Here is a 19,220-nt window from a genome sequence, read left to right on the forward strand (position 1 = left end):
AAATAAAGGATAAACTAGATTATTACCTACAGGAGCACACAGTCCTAAATGGATGGTGGATATTTTCTGCCATTTTGGCAAATTTAACAGAAAGATTCAATTATTCCCAGACATTTAATTCTCAGATATAAAATGCCGACTCTTCTGAAGAAGCATTAGCATAATATGTTTACTACGGCTGCAGATGTTAAATAAATAGATTTACATTTGTAGACATTTACTGGGGAAATTTGCATGCAAAAGATGCTTTATTTGCTGCATTTAGTTTTTATAACGGGGGGCAAATGTTATCATCCAACAAGCTTGGATGGTGAGCTCTGAGCTCATACTGACAGAAGACTATTATGGCTAAACTGAATCTATTTGTTATCCAGCGGTAGTTTTAGATCGCGTCTTACAGCCTGTCCCAGCCTCACAGTCACGTTCGTTCTACTTTACTTTATTTTCTGCAGTTTATGGAAGATTTCATCAGAACTGAGATTCAAACAAATGCTGTTTTTCACCAGAAACACAGTTTCCTCGGCTGAATCCGGCCATAAATCCCTCAACTTGGACAAGATTAACTAACAAACGTTTTTTTTTAACCATCTTCAAACATTACTTTAGGCTTTTTGCCCTGACTCTGGGGGAATGATTCTGTGCATATGGAGCCATTTAAGCCCAGAAACCATTTGGAGGGAGAATTAACAGACTGTACTTTAATACAAACTCAATCCCTCTGAGATTTCTTTGTAACCTTGTACAACTTCATGCAGATCAACAGTTTTTAATTGTGTGCACATTTCCAGATGCCACTTGTGAGCAGCCAACTCAAAACACCGGGGTTTATTTATTTCATTGTTTTAATTAAAGTAGCTGCAAGCTTTATTGGACTCGTGGTGTTAATTAGTTTTCGCTGAAGCCACCAGTGTTTGGGAACTTACTCTGTGAACAGATGAATAATGGAGAGAAATGAAGCAGATTTCTGTTACAATCCTAACTTCAGTGAATCGTCACGTAGAAACCCATCACTGCACAACTTCTACCTCCTGCAGGTGCAAACCTCTCCATCCTTTTCACAGTCGTGTTTTTCTGCACTTCATCCTGTTGCACCTCTATTGTTACAGCTTCGCATCACCTCTCTGCTCCTTCCTTGATTTCCCCTGAGTGGTGGGATGACTGTGAATGTAAGTGCACTTACAAAAAAGTCAATAGCAGCGAAGCTTTGGTAATCAGACTATGTGTAATTGGACATAGGTGAATGTACGCCGCCTCAGCTTTTGCACCGCATACAGGTTCCCCTGGAAAGGTGAGGATCGTCTGATAATATAGTCCAACAGTCACTGTAGGAATGGGCCTTTTGTGACTAAAGAACTTTATTCTTATCAAGAAGACATTAGATAAAGTTATTAGACAACATTTACATCACATATGTTAGATCTCTAAGATCATTTCTGTCTTGTGTGATGAATGCCTGCGTTCATGTGTGTAAAACTGAGAAATGATGTTCTGAAGCTCATCATCCGTCATGCAGAAGACCTAATTCAGTGTTATTGCGTGTTTAATCTTGCTGGGATATTCACTCTGAGCCCAACTGGCACTCATCAGAAGTGGAGGCCCGTCTGCACACCCTGAGGACATGTTCAGTTTGTTAAATTACTGCGAGAGAACAGGAAGTCAGCGCTAGACTAACGCTTCACTTATTTCTGCTGTGAAAAATGTGCGCAGGAATTTAATTCTGAGGAAACATGCGAGGCGACCTAAACATGACCGGCGGATATAAAAGAGAAGGAGACGAAATGTGCAGAGAAGACACTGCATCTCTTTCTGTCTCCTTCAGGCGAGGATGAACCAAAGTTTCTGATTAACTGAACGTGTTTTACTTATTATCTCCATCAATTATAACCATGGTTTCTTCTCACCTTTTCACCATTTTTCCTCATGCATCGCCACAAGTGAAACAGCAACATGGGTTGGAGAAATCCTCCCAGAATGAAAGCATTCAGTAAAGTACACCAGAGTTTCCAGGTATTTAAACTAAACTATCACACAGTTTAATAGGATCTATGTGCAACAGCTGCTGCTGCTGCTAAAAGAAGTTGTTACGCTTCAGAACGTTCCCCAGCAGATTTTATTTACTAAATTCTGGAGGCTTTATGACCCGGCCCATATCTGTAACAGAGCCGGACCGAGCAGGTTTAATTTACTCTGCGATCATGACATGTTCTCAGCAGGTCAGTATTTTAAAGGTGCACAGCGTAAGTTCCTGGGTTTTTACAGACGTCTGCCCCCTCTGACGACAAAATAAAACGACTCCAGTGTTGTGCACGAGAGAAGAGGAAAAGATTCTGCAGCTGCAGAAAAGCAAAAAGCTATCAATATCAAAGCTAGCCCGCGTTCTAAAGTTAATGCATTGATTACTACGGAGACTTAACAAAGTTGCCAGATGAATGAGAGCGTGCAGCGCATGTGCACGCCCACATGCACGCCCCCCCCCCCCCCCCACCACCACTCTTGGTTCCACAATCCCAGCTGTAAGCTCTGAAAGCACGCACGGCGCTGTGACCTGTTGGATAGAGATCTGGATGGATTTAATCTTTCTTCTGAGATCGTGAAATCCTTCAGAGCTCATCATGAGACACGGAGTGATAACAGGACTCTTGAGGAAACGGTCAAGGTCAGCAAATACGTGTTATAAGCAAAACTCATTTAGTTGCATGAGGTCAGAAAAGCTGCATTTGCAGCTGATCCAAACTGAGGTTCTGTACCATTAGACACGTAATTGATCCTAAAGTCATCTCATCTTTCCTTTCCTTGACTGACTTCCTTTCATTTTACTCCTTATAAAGAAGAAAGTTAATGTGATTGAAGGAGCAGAGCCAGGAAATGATCTAAATCATTCATGGTTTTGTTCAAGCCACATTAAAGATGCGAGGGCATTAATCTAAGTGATAGTAGAGTATGTTGGCTGGATTATCTCTGTGAAAATAATAAGAAGGAGCATCAAGTAGTAAAAGATAGAAATGTAGAATCCAAGCCTCATTTTAGCGCAGCTAAAGTTATCTACTGACCAACTTCTAACCTGCAGGTGAAATGCTGCAGCTCTTTGTGGCTTTTTCTAACCACAGCTGGATTTCTTCAGACGTCCAGCAGAGCATGAAGCTGTTCACAAACACACACGATAAGCAGGCATCAGTTTCTGCTGCCAACAGCTGAGCAGCATAATGAGGAAATAATGGTGACAATTAGCATGAGGTTCTGTCCCATTAGGGACTAAATTAACCTCCCAGATATCTACGTGAGAGCGGGGCCGACCTCTACACATTCTGACAGAACCGTCAGAGGAGAAGCCGTCTTCCCACTCTGGTCTCTCCTCGCCTCGGGGGAAGGGTGAACTTGAAATGATTAAATCAATGTCCCAGGACTCACCTTCAGATGCTGCATTGATTTTCTCTGTCCAATGTGTTTTAAACTAGTGTGTCAGTTTATATCGTCAATAATACATTTATAGATATCAGTAAATTAAAAAAATGGAAATTCATCGTTGTTTCAATCCCGATAAACTCCTGTAGACGTGCAGCACACATTCTTTTAGTAATTCAATTCTAAAAAGGGAACTCAAATATTACATATTAATTTATGTATGGCTTACAGCTAAAGAAAATCCCATATAATCTAAAAGGAGCAAACAGAGCGCTGTAATCAAGCATGTCAGAGAAGAGATGAGTGGAAGGAAACACTGTGGTAGAAAATGATGGATTGATGCAGGAATTCATGCAAACGGAGCCCAGACCAGGTACTGAGTTCAGATGGCCCAAAGTTCTGTACGGAAATCCCTTTTTTGAGGGTCTGATAAAATATTCTAATTATCCCAGAAATAGATTTCTGGGTTTCCACTCACGATACGCCAGAATCAGTTAACAGATCAGTATTATAGCGAGTGTAATAAATTAAAACAAAACGTCTTGATGATGCTGGATTCATTCTAGGGCTGAACGATTTTGGAAAATAATCTAATTGCGATTTTTTTATCTTAATATTGCGATTCATTTTTTCTGTTTAATTTATCATGTCTTTTTAAACATATACAAACAACAAATCAATCTGTTTCATCGCTGTGCAGATCAGGTGCTAAAAGAGCCACTGCGTCTCAACTCGGAGCAGAAATGATTGAGTTCTGCCTACAATATATTTTAACCAAAATTGCGATTGGATTTTGCATTTTCTCTGCATTAACCACAAGACTCAAAAATGGTCTCTAGATAAAGATGTTTGTAAACAAGAACTATTTAAAAAGAGAACTTTTAATGTTTTTATCAATCAGAATATTACTCAAGAGAACAGATTTTTAATTGATTTGGACATCAATTCTTGTTGAACATAAAGTGCAACCAACAAACAAGTCTATGTATTAAACTGATTGACCAGAACTTAATGCTATGTATGATTATATAAACTCTAAAACAAGTAATAAAGTTAGATTATCTCACTGCTGCAACTCTCTTCCCTTCCATGTGGAGCAAACCTACTTTAAACATATTCCGACACCTAAAGGACGCGTCGGATCCATTAATTGTTACATAGCCAAAAATTGCAGACCTCTGCGATTCGGAAATTGCGATTTTTTCAATTGCGATTATATTGAAAATGCGATTAATTGTGCAGCCCTAATTCATTCCACATGAAATGTCTGTTTCCTAGACCGACAGCAGTGAGTCAGGCGGAGCCGTACCTCATTCCTTTGGTGGAGCGGTTGTGGAGGTTTTGCAGCAGCTGCGGGACGCCGAGCATCGCCTCGAACATCACCGCCAGGGAGCCGAGCGCCTCAACAAACATGGCGGAGTCCAGCAGCAGCAGGGTGACCACAGCCGAGGCCACGGTGAAGCCGAAGCAGAAGAGCAGGTAGTCCTCAAAGGCACTCCACCTCCAGAAGTAGTGCAAGTCCCAGTCTGGAGAAAAAGGTAAAGAGAGGAAAGAAATCATGTTTCTGGTCCAAGCTTTTAATCTGGATTGTTGACAGGAAAAAGTTAATATGAATACATGACAGGTGGAGCAGATGGAGGAGCGGGAGCGACGCTCTGAGGGGGATTCAGAGCGTAGCCATCAGACAGCAGAGCCTGTATTATGTTATAATGTGTATTATGTTATAATGTGTATTATGTTATAATGTGTAGAAACTGAAGCCCAGCAGCACCAGGAGCGTTTCAGGAAGGGATCAACATGAATCTGCAGAGCCAGCACTCCTAAATCAATCTGGTTTAAATGCAGAAGTTAACGGACCAAAGATGAAGTCAGCAGTGAAAAGTTATTACGTTTCTATTCTTTAACAGTTGGCCTTAGGGAGGTCCAGGCTGTATATTTATTTATGTTATTACCTCAGGTTTAAGCTCCTTTAGTCACACACATTGTCCTTTTCCTACCTTTGCAAATATGTTAGCACAGGTGGACAGAGAACTGCATTCAGACCATGCTCACCAAACAAACAGCGTCGGTAAGCATCCTGTGCAGCAACTAGAAAAGGAAGGATGTCGCAGAAACATGCCACATCTACCACATTAACATTTCTATCAGCCATCAGCGACTTTATCAATGGACCATAGCGTGAGGAGTCTGAACATCTCAGGGAGACGGAGTACGACCACTGAGCTGTGAAAACCAGCTGACATCAGCTAAAGGGGATTGATGGCTAAATAAGAGCACATTAGTTAGAGTGGTGACTGAAGCATGGCTACGGATGCTGCAGAGCTCCTGGCCGCTCCACATACAGCTGTTACTCTAATGCTGGGAAGACCTCGCCTGCATGTTGGTGATTAATGCATTCAGCGCCTAACCACCAACTGTTAATGGTTGTGTGCAAAGCATCACAAAGCAGGACAGCATGTGAAGCAGCGTTTTAGGTGAATGCTACTCGTCTTCCAGTCTGATTACACAGAAGATTTCTCACATTTAATGATCACAGACAGTCATTGGGCCAATTTCCCTTCTCACATCTGACACAACAATTCCCATTTTCACAGACTCGCAGTAACACAAAATATGCTTCTTGGGTTCTTTAAAGGAGCAAAAGTTCCTGTGTTTTTGCAGACGTCGCCCTCTCTGGTGACAAGCTGAAATTACACCAGTGTTATGCTCCTGCATGGGAGACGAGGAAAAGCATCCGCCGCTGCGACTGCGTGGGTCTTTTGTTTCGAGGCGTAACGTCTTCAGAGGTAAAAAAGCTGTAAATATTGAAGTTAGCCGTGTTCTCTCGCTAATAAGTCAGCGGTGCAGATATTCATTAAAGTAGCCTCATGAACCCTGAGGGTTCGGCTTACCTATCCACCACCGATCAGAACCCATGAAGGTAAAACTGATCAGTTCTGGTCTCCAGCTGACCTATTAGGGAAATTCTGGTTGAAGCAAAAATAATATATTGGATCTAGATTATGAGTGGAAGGCCAACCCAAAGGTCACGTCTAACAATAAGCTTCCAGTAAACCTAAATGTTTATTCGGTGTATTTCCACTATGGCGACGCGTCCTGAAATATTTCCACTGATGCTGAGAAGTTGGCTTCTGTTTGCTGTTTCTGACCTGAACATAGTAAAACTAGCAGCTCTGGCACAAACACAACAGTGAAACCTTTCCTGTTGTTCTGGTAGGAATATCTGTTCATGTCTGCAAACATGCAGGCAGCGTCACAGAGCTGAAAAGATGTGACCGCCTGCAGGACCAGGAGACAAAGAAACCGAGCCCGGTGAAGCAGTGATTTATGACTGCATCACAGCAGTTACAGTCTGAAACACGAGTTTAAACAATAAAACCTTTCTGGAATCTTTGACAGTAATAGATTTGGAAATTAACTGCAGCGATGCTGGGGTTATGTTCAGCCGCTGAGCGTTTGTGTGGGAGAGGGAATAAAAGCCAAAAACCTGTGATTTTCAGCAACAAAAGTAGAACCAGTGATCCGTTTACAGCGGCCTGACTCTATAACCTGCATGAGATTCTCCCAGAGCAATAACTCTGAGAAGAAATATCCTGGTTTGTACACAAAAAAAACAGAAAATGAACTAAAATAATCCTTTACAGCTCCACAGAAGGGAAATCTCTGCGTTTAACCCATCCCTTCAGGGCGCAGCGTGCCGCCATGCTGAGCGGAGCACAGCGATCAATCTGGGGTCAAGGGTCATGCTCGGGGACCCAGAGCGACAGGCGAGTATCGAACCACAGACCTTTGGGGACCTTCAGCAAACGCCGGCTCTCTAACCACAAGGCCAGCACTCCTGCATCCAAATTAGCATATTATCATTCTACCGACAATAATCACCGGTCAATCTCTCCATAATCTGGCATCACAGCGTCTGAACCAACAACTGAACCCCCGCTCAGCACAACACCCGTTAGACCAATCAGATGGTAACTGAGTTTGGGGAAAAATAGACTTTCTCCCCTGAGTTTTGTTGTATTCGTGATAATGTATACAGGATAATCTATTCTATATCCTTTATGTCTGACAACAGGTCAAAACTGAAAGAAGTTGTTTTTCTTTATCAGTGAGGGAAAAGGAAACAGGTGGGGGAGGGGAGAAGTCCCTGGCCACTGCAGCACCGTCGACATTTGTGTCAAGGAACGTAAATTGTTAAAAACCTGAAATCTTTTTTTGACTGGAGGATTTATTCCCTCTGGCCCCATGACAAGGAATGTTGAATTCTGTGATTTAAACAGTTAGAAATAACATGAAATCTGAACTTTGTAGGAGTTTAATCTGGGAAAGTTAAGGTCTATTGCTGGGGGGGAAAAGATTCAGGGTAGGTGCAGAAGTACAACCTTCTTATCCAGGAAGGATACTGGGATACATTTCCACCTGGATTATCTGTTTTTATCCAGGTAGTTGTAGTGAAAAAGCAGCGACTAAAAAGCTCCAGAAAAACGTCTCTAAATCCTGTAAAATGTTCCTGATGTGGAAATGGACCTTTAAAGTCACATCAAGAGAAAGACCTGGAAGGCAGAATTAATTCAGGTTGTTTGCAGAGCTCGAACATTTAACATAAACATACTTTGAGCACTATGAGCAGAACAAAAATCATTTTTTGTTACATGCAAAGCCTAAATTGGTGCTTTGTGCACCTAAACGGTGTAAACAGTCCTCCGCTATCCTCAGAAGGTCCGGTGGGCCAGCAGCCTGGAGAGGAAAACCTTAGAGAGAGGGCAGGCCGTCCGCTTCAACACGGCTTTCAGTCGCTGACGCCGTTTCTCTCACAGACATCCAGTAGCTATGTGTTTCCTCTCCACTGTCGCCTCATGCATGCTCAGTATGAGGGATTGCTGCAAAGCCAGCAACTGTCCCCTGTGGCTCTACGCTCATCCTGCAGGTTAATGACTGTTGCAACCTGCTGGGTTTCCTCAGATGGAAACATTTCACCAGCCTGTCTGGAGGATTTGATTGAACTGACTTTGGAAAGAGCTTCATAACAACGACGCGTTTTGTGAATTGATGCTATATAAATAAGTCTGAATTGACTAACAGAAGACCCTGAAGGTGTGCTGTGGTGCCTGGCACCAAGATGTCAGCAGCAGATCCTTCACCTCCTGGAGGTTCTGCGGTGGAACCACCCTGGATTGAGATGTGGGGAACATTGGAGGTGTTCTGGTCTGTGTCAGGGAGCAGGAATCAGCTGGAGGAGGAAACAGCCATCAGCAATCACCGTTTCTATGAAGGGTTGAACCTGATGCTTGATCAGATGTTATGTGTCAAGGTAACATCCACCTGGGGGCCCTGTAGTCATAAATATCACATTATCCATGCGTTGGTCATTTGCACCTCGTGATGAAACGTCCGGTGAGCTGCGGCGGCGGTTTCTCACCGGGAGTGAGACGCGTCGCATCGAGTGCAGAGCAGCATGTTTGCAGCAAACAGCCGATGTGATTAATGGATTTATTGCCTGCAAACGACACATTGCCCACAGCTGACAGGCAGAACAAGGTGTGAGGAAGGAGAACAACACACACACACACACACACACACACACACACACACACACACACACACACACACACACACACACACATACACACACACACACACACACACACACACACACACACACACACACACACACACACACACGCGCGCGTTCTGTCACAAATGATGACATGAACTGAAGCTGCAGACTGAATGAAGACTCTTTACCATCCATTCACAACACCTCTCTCCTCTGCTGATGGCTCTTTACTTCAAATCACAATCAGAGTGGATGCAGCCGCTGGCAGCAAGCAGAGGGGGGGCTGCAGAGCCTGGAGGGCCTCTTATTTAGCCGACAGATAAAAGCTCCATGGGTTCTGAGGTGGTGGAGTTCTGCTCTGCTGACAGCAGCAGCAGCTGCCGTGACAGCAGAGATATTTTGAAATTACAACCAACTTCCAGAGCATTAAAACTTTCCTCTGAGTCTTTAACGTGTTTCATCTTCCCTTCTCGCCTTGGCTTACTCTCCCCCATCCTTTTGTAAAGCCTATCACCCCCCCCCCCCCCCACACACACACACACACACACACACTCAGATGTTGGCGACACTCTCCTCTTGTTCCTTTTACTTCAGTCCAATCTATTTTCATAGGCGCCTCAGCAGCATCCCTTGGTTTCACGCCCGCTCCCTCTCCACTGCGTCTCATCCCGTTTCATCTCTCAGCCACGCCGCCTCCTGTGTTTACCTGCATAATTCAATTGCCGGAAGACTTTAACAGAAGAGAGAAAGCTCTGCATCATTCATGCAAAGCATCCCTGTTGATAATGTCCTGCACTCGTGTCCTGCATCGACCGGTTCCCTCCTCTAAAACTCGTCGTTAGTGTTTGGGTGGCTTTAACGACGACACGCGGCTCGGCCTTCTGCAAACTGAACCCCTCTGTCTGACGGGCATTATTACTCTGGCCACACGGACGACAGCGAGGCCGTCTCCGCTTACATGGACCTCATTTAAAATCAAACGGTTCAATTACTAAACCGGCCATGGAAGCAGCCTGGAGGACTTCAGTACCTGTGAACAAAGTTAGTTTAAGAAGTTACCCAGCTGGGAGAAGGGAATGAATTTGTGCAAGTCCAAGACGCTGGAAGTCTGGAGCTGTAATAGATTTTGCATTTGCAGTTGTGAAGCAGAAAAGTCTAGACCCTAAGTCAGCAGCGTTGGAATCTAACGAGCCGTGGAAACGAAGGAGGAGATGAAAAAAAATTGAAACACGGAGGTTTAAATGAAGGGAAGGAGGAAAGTCTGGAGTCAGAGAGAGGCTTTACTCATCAGGCCGAGCAGAAAGAAGGGAGGAAGGGAGCAGACAGATGGAGAGATGGAGATTGCTAGTGACAGCCTGGAGATATGCTGACTCAGCACAGAAGGAAACGCCTCAGTTCTCTTGAGCTCTTTTTGTTTTTGAGATGTGTGAAAGTGGCTTTTTGTAGTCTGTCTGTTTCATGCTCAGTTCACTATTTGCAAATAGACAAGATCTGAAGAGGCACATGAGCAATGCAACATGGCCTTTAAACCAGCAACCAGCAGATCACGAGGAAGAAGGAGAGACTAAGGTGAGCATTTGTCTCTCCGAAGCTAAAAATGAACTCTGAAAACTTCACATGGGACGAAACGCGCAGCAATCATCAAAGGAAGAGAATCAGAGATGCACCAACAACTGGAACCAACTGGCAGATTTCCTTTCCACCATCACCACATGCATGTTCAGGAGGAGTGATTGCTGCAAAGTTAACGAGTTGATGCAACTGGCTGTGCTTCCCAGGACAGGAAACTTTTCACCAACTGGAACAATAGACTAAAGTGTTTTACGACTAAGATAAACGGACCTGAGAGGAATTCTCAGCTTGAGAGAGAACGAGACTTTCAGCAGATAACAGGAAGGCTGAACAAGTCCAGCAACGATGCTCCGTTTTTATCTGGTTAAGCTTCCCACCTCCGTCTTTCACTGAACATGATTGGCTTTGAAATCTCTGCAGCTTTTTGGAAATCTCAGAGTTAAGGTATGGATCCGTATTCTTAAAGGAACATACGAAGCAAACTGACGTTCCAGCAACGCTAGTGGTGCACACTACTAATATAAGAATATAAGGACAATTTAAAATGAGAACTCTGCCATAATCTTGTCTTTGTCTTAAATTAGTAAAAGCCTGTTCAGTAAATATTATGATTACTGTTCTTCTATCTTTTACTATCATAGTTCCTGAAGACAAATCTGAATCTGCCTAGATTAATGTGAGCAGGGTTAAAAATGGCCTGATAACTGTGATCGGTGCGTCTCTGTGACACACAGCTCGGTTAAACAGGTCTGAGGGAGGACAGGAAGAAAAGGTCCAGATAATATACTCAAACCTTCTTAACTTTCTGTGTTCATTCTGAATTATTAACAGCATAGACAGGATTGTTCAGCCATTACCTAACACTAAAAGAGACCGTCTGACCTCTCAGTGAATGCATCTGGTTCATACTGGCCCAACTGGAACCGCACACACAACAAATCTGCCTCTTCTATTAAAACATTTCGGTTTATTAGAATAACTCAAATTTTTACGCTTGTTTTTTATGTTTTGTGGTTGTTGACCCTTGAAAGGTGCTATGAAAAGAAAGTTTACTTACTGATTAAAACTCATTTCATTTCTTTAAACTTCAAAGCTTTTTCAGAAACTAAAAAAGTCAAAAACGTTTCATATCTATTGCTGTTCTTATCGTCTACTCCAATGTACGTTCCTCTTATTGTATTCTTCCTAGGAAAGTTCGTTCCTCCAGCGGATTTTGTGGTTAAGTTAACGCACAGGTGTCAAACTCAAGGCCCGTCAAAGTAAGTTATCTGGCCCTCAAGAGCCAAAAAAAAAAGGCATATAATGTCATAAAGTAGAGGCATATATCCTTTTAAAGTGTATAAAGTGGCTAAAACTGTGCCTCCTGTAAGTGTAACTCACCCCAATATCAACTTTTTTTGCAGATAAACTGTATAAACCAGGCCTAAGGTTGCTACTTTTATGTTAATGTGCATTTTTTTATACTTCTATCTGAACTGGAATGAAATTATGAAATGAAAAGTATCGTCTATACACGTGCAACCGGCCCTTTTAATGACTTCATGACGCCAAAGTGGCCCCGTATAGAAATAAGTTTGACACCCCTGAGTTAACAGAAGGACCGATAATTGCTGCTCTGGGTGAGTTTTATATTAGAGAGGTTACTTTTGATATAAATGGCAGCAACTCTGGCAAACTGTGCTCGTTGAAACAAAGAACAGCGTTCCCCTAATTGGCCTTTTCAGAGCAGCAAAGGCTCCAAGTTAAGATGTTCTAGCTTGAATTAGCCGAGGAACGGAAGCACAGAGAACCGTGTCGCGTTTAAAGGAAAAGTTAACGGCAGTACAGAAAACGCCTCACAAGTAAGTGAACAATTAAACATTGTTCACTAAGTGCAACAGAAGACTGGTGTAATTATCAAATATGATTCTAATTTCTACGCTTGCACAAGATCATTGCCATTTATTGTGTATCAATAGAGAAATCTTTTAAAAGAAAAACATCCAGATGCTGTAGGATCAGTGATGAGACCATTTCCAATTCTGTAAAACTGACACAATCATTCAAAGTTTTTAAGTCAGGTTAAAGAGAAATAATATACAGTATATGTATGTTTTACTACCTAAGAAGACATATCTGTGTTTCTGATTATATGTGTTCATCAGCTGCTGGATGAAAAGGTTTGAAAATGTTAGAAAATGGCCAAAAACAACAATAAATAAAACAACAGTTCTTTGTTTGGCTCAGATTTCTGGGTCATGTTAGTTTTAAAACCGCCTCTCTGGTTCCTGTTTTCTGCTGGTTTTGTTTATCTGGGTTTGGATTTGCTGGAAGTGTCTCCCTCTGTCTTTAGCTTCTGTGCAACATAAACTAACAAAAGGAAATGAAGTAACAACAAACCACAGTGTTGCTCTGTAATTACAGCCACATAGCAGCCGCCTCAGTCATCACGCTTTGGACACATCTGCCGTAAAGTCTGCCAGCAATCTGTCATAAATAAATATTTACAGAGAAAAAACGAATATTTATTAACTTAATGAGTCGCATTTTATAAAAGTTATTCTTGCTGAACATTCAAACGACAAATCCAAATGTTACAGGTTTGCCTGAATGAGGGGAGGATGGATGGATGGAATGAATGAATGAATGGATAGATGAATGGATGGATGGATGGATGGATGAATGGAAAAATGGATGGATGGATGAATGAATGAATGAATGAATGAATGGATGGATGGAGTGATTGATGGATGGGTGGATGAATGGATGGATGGATGATGGAATGAATGAATGAATGGAGAGATGAATGGATGGATGGATGGAGTGATGGATGGATGGATTGGTGGATGAATGGATATATGAATGGATAAATGGATGGATGGATGGATGGATGGATGGATAGAGGGATGATGGATGGATGAATAGATGGATGGTGGATGGCTGGCTGGATCCCTGCCTGCCTGCCTGGATGGATGGATAAATGCCTGGCTGGCTGGGTGGCTGAATGGCTCCGTGCCTGCCTGCCTGGATGGCTGGCTGGCTAAATGCCTGGCTGGCTTGGTGGATGAATGGATCTCTGAATGGCCCCTGGCTGGCTGCCTGCCTGCCTGCCTGAATGGCGTGCTGGCTGGCTGGATGCCTGCCTGAATGCCTGCCTGAATGGCTCCCTTCCTGCCTGCCTGGCTGGATCCCTGCCTGCTTGCTGGGTGGCTGGCTCCCTGGCTGGCTGGATGGATGGATGGCTGGATGCTCGGGCTGATGGCTGGCTGCCTCGCTGCTGGGTGGCTGGCTGGATAAATCCTGCCTGAATGGCTGGCTGGCTGATGAATGAATGCCTGAATGCCTAAATGCCTGAATGCCTGAATGCTGCCTGCCTGGCTGGCTGGCTGGCTGGCTGGGTGCTGGCTGGCGGAATGAATGGATCTGGCTGGCTGCCTGGCTGGCTGGGTGGCTGAATGCCTGGATGCCTGCCTGGCTGGCTGGGTGGCTGAATGCCTGGCTGGCTGGCTGGCTGGCTGGCTGGATGGATGGCTGGCTGGGTGGCTGTCTGTATGGCTGTCTGGCTGGCTGGATGGATGTCTGGCTGTTGGGTGGCTGGATGGCTGGCATGGCTGGATGGCTGGCTGGCTGGCTCGCGGGCTGCTGGCTGGCTGCCTCGCTGGATGGGTGGATGGCTGCTCCTGCTGAATGCTGGATGCTGGATCCCTGAATGGATGGCTGGTGGCTGCATGGATAAGTGAATGAATGAATGGATGGATGGATGGATGGATAAATGAATGGATGGATTGGTGGATGAATGGATATATGAATGGATAAATGGATGGATGAATGAATGAATTAATGAATGGATGGAGTGATGGATGGATGGATGGATGAATGAATGAATGAATGAATGAATGAATGAATGGATAAATTAATGAATGAATGGATGGATAAATGAATGGATTGATGGGTGGATGAATGGATAAATGGATGGATGGATGGATGGATGGATGGATAGAGGGATGATGGATGGATGAATAGATGGATGGGTGGATGGATGGATAAATGAATGAATGAATGGATGGATGGATAAATGAATGGATGGATGGGTGGATGAATGGATAAGTGAATGAATGAATGAATGAATGAATAAATGAATGAATGAATGAATGAATGAATGAATGGATGGATGGGTGGATGGATGGGTGGATGGATGGATGGAGGAATGAATGGATGAATGGATGGATGAATGGATGGATGGGTGGATGAATGAATGGATGAATGAATGGATGGATGGGTGGATGAATGAATGGATGGATGGATGGATGGATGGATGGATGGATGGGTGGATGTATGTATGGATGGATGGATGTATGTATGTATGGATGGATGGATGGATGGATGGATGGGTGGATGTATGTATGTATGTATGGATGGATGGATGGATGGATGGATGGGTGGATGTATGGATGGATGTATGGATGGATGGATGGATGGGTGGATGTATGTATGGATGGATGGATGGATGGATGGATGGATGGATGGATGGAGGGATGGATGTATGGATGGATGGATGGATGGGTGGATGAATGAATGAACGCCTTACCTGTTTGCGGTAAGGCGTATTGCGTCACTTCCTGTTGTTGCTGTGTGAACGACGGAGCTCTGCTCCAGGCTCTCTCGCTTTTTATCTTTAAACCTCTTTGCTGTAACATCTGTTTCCAAACATAAGCACTTTTAAAACATTGTCTGTGGCTGCTCATCACGTTTGGGAACTCCTCGTGTTTCACACGGTTTGTTCTTTGGCGTGATAATAGGGCGTTAGCCTAGCTTTAGCCTAGCGCTAGCCTAGCGCTAGCCAAGCCTTAGCCTCATAATGGCTTCTCCGGCTCTGACTAAGTCTCCTATCTGCTGCTCTCTGTGTCAGATGTTCAGTTATTCCTCTGCCTCCTTTAGTGATGATGGTACATGTAATAAATGTAGTGTTTTTGTAGCTTTGGAGGCGAGGGTGTCAGAATTGGAGACCCGGCTCCGTGCTGTTGAAAAACCAGCTGATAGCCGCTCTTTTGCTAGCGCGGAGCCGCATAGAGTAACTTCACGTAGCGAACCTAAAGCAGTAGCACCCGAGCAGCCTGGTAACCAGGCTGGCTGGGTGACAGTTCGTAGGAAGCATAGCTCTAGATTACAGACCCCAGATCACCACCAACCCATCTGCGTTTCTAATAAATTTTCCCCTCTGAGCGACAATCTCGCCGAGGAGCCGACCTTAATTATTGGCAGCTCCATAATAAGAAATGTGGCACTAAAGAAACCAGGGACCATAGTTAAATGCCTACCAGGGGCCAGAACAGGCGACATAGAATCCTACCTAAAACTACTGGCTAAGGATAAGCGTAAATACCGCAAAATTGTTATTCACGCTGGCGGTAATGACACCCGGTCACGCCGATCAGAGGTCACCAAAGTTGGTGTTGCTTCGGTTTGTGAGTTTGCTAAAACTATGTCGGACTCTGTAATTTTCTCTGGTCCCCTGCCTGATCTGACCAGTGATGACATGTTTAGCCGCATGTCATCATTCAACCGCTGGTTGTCTAGGTGGTGTCCAGAAAACGACGTGGGCTACATTGATAACTGGAGAACTTTCTGGGGAAAACCTGCTCTGATCCGGAGAGACGGCATCCATCCTACTTTGGATGGTGCAGCTCTTCTTTCTAGGAATCTGGCCGGATTTATTAGTTCTCCTAAATGCTGACAACCCAGGGTCCAGACCAGGAAGCAGAGCCGTAGTTTAACACACCTCTCTGCAGCTTCTGTACTGTTACCCACCCATTACCCTATTGAGACGGTGTCTTTCCCACGGCCAAAACTTAACAGATCAAAAACTGATCTAAAAGGAACAAATCATAAAAACCTAATAAAAATCAATATGGTTCACCTTGAACCTAAAAATAAAATAATAAAATGTGGTCTATTAAATATAAGGTCTCTCCCTCCAAAGACTTTGTTAGTTAATGAATTGATTTCTGATAATCAGATTGATTTGTTTTGTCTCACAGAAACCTGGCTACAAGAGGACTACGTTAGTATAAATGAGTCAACCCCCTCCAGTTATTCAAATTTCCACATTCCCAGATCTGTGGGAAGAGGAGGAGGAGTGGCAACTATCTTTCAGTCTGATTTATTAATTAGTCCCAGGCCAACTAATAATTACAGTTCTTTTGAACATTTAACCCTCAGTTTCCCTCATCCACACTGCAAAGCAATAAAACCTCTTCTGTTTGTTGTTTTGTATCGTCCACCAGGCCCTTACACTCAGTTTTTGGATGAGTTGTCAGATTTCTTATCTGATTTGGTGTTAAATACTGATAAGGCTATTATAGTGGGTGATTTTAACATCCATGTTGACACTGAATGTGATAACCTTAGTGTAGCCTTTAAAACTATCCTAGATTCAATTGGTTTTGCTCAAAATGTGCATGAACCGACGCACTCTCGGCTCCATACTTTAGACCTTGTGCTGACATATGGCATTGATTGTGAAGAATTAACAGTATTTCCTCACAACCCTGTCCTGTCTGATCATTTTTTAATAACATTTGAGTTTAATCTAACTGAATTCTCCACCCCCAAAAGAGGGTTCCATTATAGTAGATTTTTATCGGATAATGCTGTATCAAAACTTAAAGAGTCTGTCCCCTTCTTAATATCCTCAGTATTGCAGAAATGCCCTGTAGATGGCAGCATTGCTGTTTCTTCCCATTCACAAATCGATACCTTTGCTAACAATGTGACTTCCTCATTGCGTTCTGCATTAGACAATGTAGCTCCCTTGAAAAAGAAGGTGATTATTCACAGGAAGCTGGCTCCTTGGTTTAATTCAGAGCTGCGTTCCTTGAAGCACAATGTTAGGAAATTGGAGAGAAAATGGCGCTCTACACACCAAGAGGAATCCTACTTAATCTGGAGGGACAGACTATTGTTGTATAACAAGACCCTCCGCAGAGTTAGAGCAGCATATTTTTCATCATTAATTGAAGAGAATAAAAATAATCCTAGATTTCTCTTTAGTACAGTTGCCAAACTTACCCAGAGCCACAGCTCTGTTGATCCATCCATTCCCTTAGCTCTCAGTAGTAATGATTTTATGGGATTCTTCATAAATAAAATTGATGCCATTAAAAATAAAATAATTGGCATCCTCCCAAACATGATTACCTCGTCCTCAGTAAGTGAGGCAGCATTGGAGGAATCTTTAGAATCTGCGCAGTGTTTGAACTGTTTAGAAGCAGTAGAGCTTTCTGAGCTATCTAAAATTTTAGCTTCATCTAAACCTTCTACCTGTATGTTAGACCCAATCCCAACCAAGTTGTTTAAGGACATATTCCCTTTGATCAGTGGCACTATTTTAGACATGATTAATCTATCCTTAGTAAATGGATATGTACCACAGGTTTTGAAAGTAGCTGTTATTAAACCTTTACTTAAGAAACCTTCTCTTGATCAAGATGAGTTAGTAAATTACAGACCTATATCTAATCTTCTTTTCTTATCTAAAATTCTTGAGAAAGTAGTTGCTAATCAACTTTGTGAACATTTACAAAGTAATGACCTACTTGAGGAGTTTCAGTCAGGCTTCAGAGCTCATCATAGCACTGAAACAGCTCTGGTGAAGGTCACTAATGATATTCTCATGGCCTCAGATAATGGACTTGTGTCTATACTTGTCCTGTTAGATCTCAGTGCTGCGTTTGATACAGTTGATCACAATATTCTCCTACAAAGACTTGAACATACTGTAGGGATTAAGGGGAAAGCATTAGGCTGGTTTAAATCTTATCTGTCAGACAGATTCCAATTTGTTCATGTTAATAATAAATCTTCCTCAAACTCTAGGGTCACTTGTGGAGTACCACAGGGTTCAGTCCTTGGACCAATTCTCTTTACTATATATATGCTTCCGATTGGCAAAATTATCAGACAGCATGGGATTAATTTCCACTGTTATGCTGATGATACTCAGCTATATTTATCCATAAATCCTGATGAATCCAATCAATTACTTCAACTGCAGTCATGTCTTGATGACATCAAAAGCTGGATGACTTTAAATTTCCTGCATCTAAATTCTGACAAGACCGAAGTTTTAATCTTTGGGCCAGAGTCCTCAAAAAATAAACTTCTTAACCAATCACTTAATCTGGGTGGCATTAACCTGGCCTCTGGTAATAAAGTAAAAAATCTTGGTGTTATTTTTGACCAAGACATGTCATTTAAATCCCATATTAAACAGGTTTCCAGAGTTTCCTTTTTTCACCTCCGGAATATCGCCAGAATTAGAAACATTCTGTCCAGGAGTGATGCTGAAAAACTGGTCCATGCATTTGTTACTTCAAGGCTGGACTATTGTAATTCTTTACTATCAGGAATTCCACAAAATGCAGTTCAAAGCCTTCAGCTGATCCAAAATGCTGCAGCAAGAGTTCTGATGAAAATCAACAAGAGGGATCATATTTCTCCAATTTTAGCTTCCCTTCATTGGCTTCCTGTTAAATCAAGAATAGAATTTAAAATTCTTCTTCTAACATATAAAGCCCTTCATAATCAAACTCCATCATATATCAGAGCTCTGATTACCCCGTATGTTCCTAACAGAGCACTTCGCTCTCAGACCGCAGGTCTGCTGGTGGTTCCTAGAGTCTCTAAAAGTAGAATGGGAGGCAGATCCTTT

General features: G+C 42.9%; 1 protein-coding gene across 2 annotated transcripts in view; it reads right to left on the minus strand.

Annotated features, from left to right (window-relative positions):
• Window positions 1-19,220, minus strand: part of si:dkey-246g23.2 (solute carrier family 66 member 2) — a 53,565-nt gene that overhangs the window by 8,366 nt on the left and 25,979 nt on the right. For both annotated transcript variants that reach the window (XR_002428186.2, XM_012862938.3), the window contains exon 4: window positions 4,712-4,928. Coding sequence is in view for 1 of the 2 variants with exons in the window: in XM_012862938.3 (XP_012718392.2) it covers window positions 4,712-4,928 (217 nt within the window). In the remaining variant the exon portion in view is untranslated. The remainder of the gene's footprint in view (window positions 1-4,711; window positions 4,929-19,220) is intronic.

Source organism: Fundulus heteroclitus, chromosome 2, assembly GCF_011125445.2.
Source record: "Fundulus heteroclitus isolate FHET01 chromosome 2, MU-UCD_Fhet_4.1, whole genome shotgun sequence".
Lineage (NCBI taxonomy): Eukaryota > Metazoa > Chordata > Actinopteri > Cyprinodontiformes > Fundulidae > Fundulus > Fundulus heteroclitus.